This window comes from Myotis davidii, unplaced genomic scaffold (assembly GCF_000327345.1).
Source record: "Myotis davidii unplaced genomic scaffold, ASM32734v1 scaffold269, whole genome shotgun sequence".
Lineage (NCBI taxonomy): Eukaryota > Metazoa > Chordata > Mammalia > Chiroptera > Vespertilionidae > Myotis > Myotis davidii.
In genome coordinates this window covers 46284-55404 of record NW_006383008.1, presented here as the reverse complement: position 1 = coordinate 55404, position 9121 = coordinate 46284, and the positions used below count along the sequence as shown (strand labels likewise).

The window sequence follows — 9121 nt, the reverse complement described above, 5'->3', positions numbered from 1 at the left end:
TATATATATATGCACATATATAGGTGTAAAATTGCCAACTGTTCTTTTTTCGAGATTTTGATAATTTCTCAGTATAAACTGAGATTTTACTGTGAGATGATGGTGATAATAAATGGTGTTTATATTTCATTTGTTTTCCTTTTTAATATGTGTTTATTTAGCTAAGTTAATAATCTGACAACCCTATATCAGTTCTCTAATTTTTATTATCATTACTATTAGGTTCACTATCGTAGCTGACTTTACCTACCTGTACTCTGCTTGTTTCAACTAAGGGCTTCCACCTCCAGCCTTCAGAGAACTGACTGGGGGAGGCTCTTCACCCAGGGTGTGGTATGTGCCTGAAAGATTTCCATTCCCATAGCCTATAACTGATGACAGACAGGTGCAGCAGTGTGAGAGCCCATCTCTCTAGCAACTTTGCCTCCAGGCTGACTGGGACTGCACACATGAAATTGCATCCTTGCCTGACTTCTTCCCTTCCCCAAAGCACTTTCCCCACTCCCATACTGGTCTCTCCAAGAGGATTTCCATAACAAATCATTTGCACAGGAATAGTCTTCTCAAGGTCTGCTTCTGGGAAACTGGACCCAAGCACTCTATGACATCCCAAAGTCTGGAAGTCACTACTCCAGAGCTTAAGATAGGCACTTCCATGCTTGTGACCCTTCAATAGTTCATTTCCTACACTCTGGGACTTTCACTTATTCAAACACCAAGATCTCAGCTCATGATTTCACCTTTGCGTGTGCTCTTCTCTCTCCATCTTTCCTATCCAAACTTAAGCCTCCTCATCCCTCAGTCTCAGTCACTGCCGCGGTGTAAACTTCCCTGAGCCCAATGAATGAGGCTCTTCCTTCCACCAACACATGTTCCCTATAATCTCAGGGTCCTCTTCCATGCTGGCCTGTAAACTCAAAAGAACACAAGCCATATTTGTCTGGCTCTCTGTTTTGTTCTCAGACTGAACTGGCAGAGCAAGCCATGTTTCTAACTATCCAAAGAAATTCACCAAAATGAGAACAGCTACCGAATCCAGGCAGAAGATTGTGAAGTGGTTTTCCCCCCCTGTATATTTTCTTTTCTTTTTTTGTATTTCCTAACAAGCTTTTTAAACAATGAAACATCTACTGATTTCATAATCAGGAAAATTAAAAAGACCCCTTTCTATTCTGCAATAGTAAATGTTGGTTTGATTCTTTCTCTCCTAAAATGTAATGGTATTTTCTGTAGAATAAAGCTAAAAATGAATTAAGTACATTATATTTCACTGTAAATAAAGCTATCACTTTGGTCACTATCACACATTAGGGCTCTCAGCTAGAAACCAAGAGTATAGTTTATACTCACAATCAACTATGCAGACATAAAGTGTTAGATTAGAGGAAAGACATTACATGTTTCATAGACTTCTATCTCTGAATTTGGTCAGCATTTTAAGAAAAAGGTGGATAACTTTGTAGGAAAGAGGCAAAAAATGACAGAGTTCAAAAAAAGCAATTCTTATATAAAAAAAAATTCTGCCCAAAGTACTTTTATTTCCTCTCAGAAACAAAAATCTGTATATTAAAAGATGCTGGGTTTTTGTGTTTAAAATAATTTGATTCAGATTGTCGAATCTCAGAGGGAAGGCAGGGGTGGGTGGGTAGGTGGGAAGAGACCAACCAAAGGACTTGTATGCTTATATGCATAACCCATGGACACAGACAACAGTGTGGTGAAGGTCTAGGGGGGGTAGGGGGGAGCAAGCTAGAAGGGGTCAATAGGGGAAAATAGGGCGACATATGTAATACTTTCAATAACAAAGATTTTTAAAAAATAATTTGGTTCATTAATAATATTGTTCACAATGAATTATCAAGGCAGTTCTAAAAGAACAATAAAGGTCATACCAGCAGTCTCCAGCTTGAGTTGAGCTGTGCTCTACCTTTGTTTCCTGGGTGGCTGGGAGTTGTTCCTCGGAGTTGAGGGAACAGGGAAGCCAAAGAAGCAGTATGTCAGGTGGCAGCTGATCCCTGCCCCCCTTACTCCTCCACTGGCACCTAGGATCCTACAATTTAACAGGTGCCAACAAACTGCACTGGGGCTAGAATAAACTCAAGGGCAGGGATTTTATCTATTTTGTTCTCTGTTGTACCCCTAATAACTAGCATAATGCTAAATACATGGTAGACACACAAATATTTAATGAATAAATTAATAAAGTGATACAAAGATCTGAAAAGTGATAATATCAGCAAGTAATAGAAAAATGGGCAAATAATATAATCGGATAGCTCAAGGAAAAGGAAATATCAACAGTTCTTAAACATGAGAAGATATTCAATCTCAGCTAATAATTTTAACTTAAAATTAACATGAGACAACATTTTTTACTTACCAAATTGACAAAAATATTAAAATGTATTAACACACTCTGTAGGAGGGGCTTTGGCAAAACATGTATGCACATACATTGCTATTGGAAATATAAATAGGTAGAGCCTCTTTGGAGGTAGAGTTGACACTATATATTAAAATTACAAATGCAGAGAAACTTGGCCCAACAATCCTGAGAATTTATCACACATGTGAAGTGACTCATGACAAGGTTATATACTGTCTTAAAGTTTATAACAGCAAAAGTATGGAAACAACTGAGTACTCATCAATAGGAGAGTGGTTAACAAGGTGGGGTACACATACATTGTGCATTACTTGCAACTGTAGAAAAGAATGAGTAAGCACTCTTTGCACTTCTATGAATAGATCCAATATGTACGACTAAATGAAATAAGGTACAAAACAATATGAACAGTGTGCTTATTTTTGTGTATAAAGAAAATATGACTACATTTGTATTTGCTTATATTTATGTAAATAAACTCTGGAAAAATGCAAAGGAAGTGGATAAAAGTGACATTTTTTGTATTTTTTCAGGGAGGGAGAGATGAGTTCTAGGCTCATGGAGAACAGGGTACTTTTTTAAATTATGCACTTTTTAGGTTAATGAAACATGTGAATATACTAGTCAAATAATTATATGTTAAAAAACCAGCTGGCTGAACTACAAAAACAAGAGAAAGAGAAATAAAGAGGCACTGCTATGCAAATTATGTAAATAGTAAATCCTGTGACACACAAATTTCACAATCTCTGAATATTATGATGTGAGGTGTTAAGGGTATGAAGAATGTATTAAATCTTCAGATATGTGATCTTTCTTTTCCCATCATAAAACTAAGGAACATTTTAAAAATCAAATCTGTTTAAATTACATAAGAGAATGCTTCCAATAAAACAAGCCCTGCAACATTAAAACAACCAACACCTTTCGGCCATATGACATGATCATTACAAAATGAGTCTTACCTTACTTCAGCCGGTGGACTTGGGGAATAGGGATTTGCAGAGCAAGCTAGGATTCTAATGACCGCTCCAGGATGATAGGTTTCCAGAACATGAACAGCTGTAGGGTACACCTGTTGTTCAAAGGTAAGTTCCACATAGTCTTGGCTCTGAAAATTAGGCGGCGTCCTCTTGAATGGTGAGGAAGCACTGGGACACTGATCCCACCATGTTCCGTAAGTTCGAAACACAGCCGTCTGAGTGAAGTCACCAGAACTTGGGAATACATTTGGGACACCTGCCAAATTCCACATGGTATAGGACATACTATTCTCACTTCCATAATGGGAACTGAAGTCCACCACTTCTTTGGCATACTGGACCACCTCTGCATTCAGAGGGGAAGTCCGGCTGTTTGATTCTATGGCTCTATGGCTGTTCATCATTTCTCCCCTCGCAGCTGTCCTGGCTCGGCGCCGCAGGCATAGATAATAAAACATGGTCAGAACTGTTAACATGGGGAAGACTGGTGACATGCAGATGTGAATTATGAAGCTTCAAAAGGTCAGGTGTCTTCCATAAGATGCATAAACTCTCTGAAGGATATTCTAAAAAAATTGAATGGCTTGATAAAATAATTTAAATAAGCAGAAAAATGCATAAAAATGAGGTAATAAGCAGGCTTTTTACCCAATGTAATTTCCCAGAATGAAACTGAAAAAAAAAAATTCACTGTAAATGTGAATCTCTAGTATAATCTATATGATGTATTTTTAAGAAATCTAAATAATTGAAATGGATACAATTTTATGCTACATGAGAAGTAAAACTAATATAAAACAATGGAAGATGTATCATCTCAAAACTCCCATTTTATACAAAATTATAACTATCCTTCAAGAAATACTGAATTTAAACTTTAAAAATTAAAATTATTTAAAGTATATGGTAAACCACTAAAATACTGCTGTAAATCCAAAAAAATCTTAGACATTTTTAATTTCACTTTTTAACAAGTGATTCCCTATTGTTAATTATTATTCATGCCAAAACATGCAGAGTACAGATCTCACATTATGGGAATATAGTTTTCTGGAGCTGACAGTTAATCCAGACCAACTAAATTAACTGCCTTACACATCACAGATCACCAGACAGTGCTTAATTTATAACTCTTTGTATTATTTGTTAGGGTGATCTACGGCTGGCTGGCATCTGGTTTGTTGCCAGCCACTCTTAAAAATCACTCACCCCCAGATAGAAAGGTCACAGGATATGCAAAAGTTGGCACTCATCCATGCAGCCTGAAAATGGCATGTTGACTTCAGGTACAAATGTTGACATGTGACATTCTTTTACCTGTAAGATAATAATTTTTAAAAATGTTTTAATTTTCAACTTAGGAAGTCAACTATCCCAAAAGATTTATCATTGATAAACAGCTACTTGTTAGATAGAACTTTCAAACTGAATAGGTCACACTTTTCTGAATTTGTGGACTACTATGAATAACTAATATACCTTGTTAATTTTATGAAAGAATATACAAAATATAATAATGAATCCTTTCTAAATAGAGATTGTAAACCCAGAGCTTATGAGTCAAACTATGCCAACAGACATTTTATTGGGATCAGACAGTGTTTTTTTTTTAAATTTGACTAGTTTGTAATTTTTTAACAATCAAGAGGACCCCATTTAGAAGAGGTCTGAGCTCTCTGCGTATCTGCTATTATTCCTGGCCAGCTCTGCCAGCTCACAGCCCAGGCCTGACCCCATTCACATTGAGTAGTTAACCTCTCATCTACACACACAAGGAAATCAAACATGATTTTGTACCTGTAAAGTCTGGAGTTGAACTTCTTCTAAGTAAAAGAAGAGGACTGTACTAACGTCTCTTTAGTAGAACAATGTGCTTGCCTTTTAAAACTTTAGTGCTAAGATTATAAAACATTACAATTTATAAAACACATAAGTAGGCTTATTTTCTGCTGTCTGCTGGTGCCATCTTTGTATCAGATATATAACCTAGTTCCACAAGGGTCTACATAGAACTAAATTTCTTGAAGGAGGGAATCTAGCCAAAGATCTTCAGTTCTCAAAGTACTCAGCACATAGTAAAAACAAAGTATCTGACTTGTTGACAGAAAAGGAAATAAGCACACGAAGAATTTATGTCTAAAATAATTTACAATTACCTAACGGCATCCTTCTATTTCTCAATCCCAGCCAGACCCAAACCCAGTGAAATGCCTGACAAAATGTAACAAGTAGAACAGTAAATAAATAGCTGAGCTTGAAACAAGTGAGGAAAATCCAGAGAAACAGAGAAAGTCAAAGACAGAAAGCAGGAGCTGCAGCTAATGTGGCTCATGGCATCGATTACAAGGCCTTAGTGGTTATAAGGAGACTTTCTGACACTCACACAAAAATGGCATTTCAAGCCACGGGTGCCATGTGGAAAGCCAAAACTCAGCAAAGATCACCCTATCCATGAAACCAGGAATAGGAAAACTTAGCTCACTGGCCAGGAAGCCCAAGATGTGATATCAACCTAGGAAATGGGGGAGAGTCACCAGAGTAAAATCAGACCCTTATTAGGCATGTACTAGGCACACAGTGTGAACCTAAGTTCATACTTCCTTCGTGGTTTAGAATCCATACTCCATCCCCAAGTCAAAAACTTTAAAAAGAAGTAGTCCTGACCTGGTAATGCTTTAGGGCCTGTTAGGGGCAGATGGGAACCATCTTTGCAGGGATGCTTCCACAACACAGGACATAGCTTAAACCCTTTCTAAAGATTTACAGTGCTGAAGAACAGGTCATGTTATAAATGTGGGAAAAAATAATTACATAGTAGATCACTTGCTTATGCAAACATCTCACCTACCACAAGTATAAATCTGTTAAGAAAAAAAATTTTTTACAATTGCACAAATATCTTTTACACCAAAATCTGTAAAAATCTTTTACACCAAAATGTGAAATGATACAGCTCTTTCTTTTACCATATATATTTTATTTCAAAATAAGCCCCCAGGTAAGTTAAGAGGAATAATTGAGAAACATCGATCAGCTGCCTCCTGCACACCCGCTACTGGGGATGTGCCTGCAACCAAGGTACATGCCCTTGACTGGAACCGAACCTGGGGCCCTTCAGTCCGCAGGCTGACGCTCTATCCACTGAGCCAAACCAATGAGGGCAATAACTCCCTTTCTTAAAAGAAAAAAAAAAGTGCCCTAACCCCTAACCGGTTTAGCTCAGTGGATAGAGCATCGGCCTGCAGACCAAAGGGTCCCAGGTTCGATTCCGGTCAAGGGATGTACTTTGGTTGCGGGCACATCCCCAGTAGGGGTTGTGCAGGAGGCAGCTGATCGATGTTCCTCTCTCATCGATGTTTCTAACTCTCTATCCCTCTCCCTTTCTCTCTGTAAAAAATCAATAAAATATATTTTTTTAAAAAGACTAGAATATTAAAAACATTCTAGAAGTGTACATAAATTTCTAGAGCATTTAAAAAAAGAAAAAAAGTAATGAAATAAATTTAAATTATAAAAATGTAATTTAGGAAATAAACAACAATGTATAAGTATCCAACTCAATTGACTGGTCAGCTAATTTGGGAGACTGGATGCTTTATTCCTAGAAATCTTTAAGAGAAGGAAATACCATCTGCCAAGGTGGATGGGTGCATTTGACTGTATAATCTTTGGACATCACTGCTTACTCCACAGCCTATAAATTGCTCACCCAAGCTCTTTTCACTCTCTTTATAAAATGGCATTTATCAGAAAGTAAAAGTTCTATAAAACCAAAGAAACATTTGCAAATTAGATATCACTCATGTGAATGTTCATATTCTTGATGAAAAGATTGAGACAAATTGTGAAAGTCAAATTCGATTTGACATACAAACCACAAACTTTATAGCTGTTTCCCAGCTAGCTTTTACCCCTATCGAGATGGGATACTAGCAAAAGCAGCAAGTGTCATATATGCAATGTCATTTTTTAGGCTGTTAAATAAAATTTTACATTGAGGCAACATATATAAAGGTGAGTTACAAACTATAAATATATGTATTACATGTTAAAATATCTTCAGTGTACAAGAGAAATGTAAATGGATGTTTTATTTTTCCCAACAATAAATAATCGTTAGAGTTAACTTTTTGTGAGATAAAGCTAAAAATAACCAAAAAATGAAAAAGCAAACAGCAACACTATTTAAAAAATTTAATAAAATTAAAAATCTGTTTTTAAAAATAAACAAGGCATAGAAAAAAATGTGCAAACCCATTGTTATTAACATCCTTCACTGATTCTAAACTCCTTTCTAACAACTAAGATGGCACATAAAAGTGTTTTGGTGGTGAAGAACATATGGAAGAGAAGGGATAACTCGATCTACTTTTCCCTGGGAAATGAAGCTGAAAAGAGGGGATAGAGCCACAGTCTCGGGACACATGTGGACAGCAGCGACCAACGCAGAAGTCCAAACTGTCCATGTACTGTCTGGACCTTTGCCAAGGAGTGGAGGTGATTTGTGATAACCAATGAATATCCTAATGGGCAATAAACCAATGCACAAGATACAATAACTCTATTTTGTGAGGAGAATGGAATTTAAAAACAAAATTATTTTTCCCACCTGGTGCAAATATGTAAATATTAGTCTGTACACTAGATTTTTCCAAAAGGACACTTATAAAAATGTATCTTTGGGAGACATTTTCTTTTCAGTTCATTCAAAATGCTTCTTTAAAGATTCTTGCAACATATAAAAATATCATTTTCCATTTAAAAAAAAAAGTCTGAATGAAAAATAGGGAGACCTTTATTTTATTAGTTATTTAATCCAATCATTTATCTGCAATGGTTATGAAATGCGAATTTCTCGGCAACACAATGAACTTTTATACTCACATCATCAAGGAATACAAAACAACAACCATTTAACCTGTATCGTGAGACCTTCACACTCCCTGGGAAACAACTTGCTTTATAGGACATGATTTTATTATAATGCTTTATTTTCAACTACGTCTTTCATATTATAAACTGCTTACCAAAGTTAAATAATACCATTACAGAGAAAGCAGTAACAGTGGGAAAGAGAGATTAAGCGGTACAGACAAGGGAGAACATATGTTTACCACTGAGATTTGAAGTGAGATGGGGAGTCGATGAGGCGGAGAGAAGCAGGATGGCAGCCACTGCAGAGAAGACGGCTTGTGCTTCGGTAGAGAAAAGGGGAGGAAGGAAAAGGACTTTTCATGAAATAAGCAAAAGGAGGCAATGGGAATGAACTTGAGCCAGGGCCACACAAAGGCTAGGTTCATAGTGTGATAAAGGAACTTGGAAAACAAGTTGAAAACTCAAGAGGATTCTCGACTTAAATTGAAAAGACACAGAAAAAGGTAAAAAGAACAGGCAATAAGGCAGTGTCATACATTGAAGGCAGTCTTAACACAATACTTACTTGCAAAATATCCCACAGAGATATGTCAATGAAGTGAGAGATAAAAAGAGCATTGAGGCAGCCTTGTAGCATAGTACCAAAAGGTAAGAGTGCATAATGTGGTACCAAATCAAGAAAAACAGGCCGAGCCTTAATTGTTATTTCTGTATACTGCTGAAACTGATCAAGAGACACTAGGTTGAGGAAAGGACTTTTCTGGTTGAGTCTAGAAATCAAGACATGGGCAAACTGAGGAAATGATCAAGAAGAGTGGATTATAGTTGAATTTGTGCAGAGCTGACACTCATAACCAGCCCTCTTTGCGGGCCTGCC

At 36.8% G+C, this 9121-nt stretch overlaps 1 protein-coding gene across 5 annotated transcripts in view; it reads right to left on the bottom strand.

Moving 5' to 3' along the window:
* The window catches only part of FBXL4 (F-box and leucine-rich repeat protein 4), a 48738-nt gene extending 40231 nt beyond the window's left edge, over window positions 1-8507 (bottom strand). For 3 of the 5 annotated variants that reach the window (XM_006778231.2, XM_006778232.2, XM_006778233.2), the window contains exons 1-3: window positions 8484-8507; window positions 4579-4686; window positions 3352-3935 (exon numbers count right to left, since the gene is read on the bottom strand). In XM_006778231.2, the coding sequence (XP_006778294.1) occupies window positions 3352-3863 (512 nt within the window). In that variant the 5' untranslated portion in view covers window positions 3864-3935; window positions 4579-4686; window positions 8484-8507. Of the gene's footprint in view, window positions 1-3351; window positions 3953-4578; window positions 4687-5752; window positions 5777-8483 lie in introns of those variants that run through there. The other 2 variants (XM_015557689.1, XM_015557688.1) reach the window with 2 other exon arrangements.
* Between the last annotated feature and the right edge of the window lie 614 nt (window positions 8508-9121).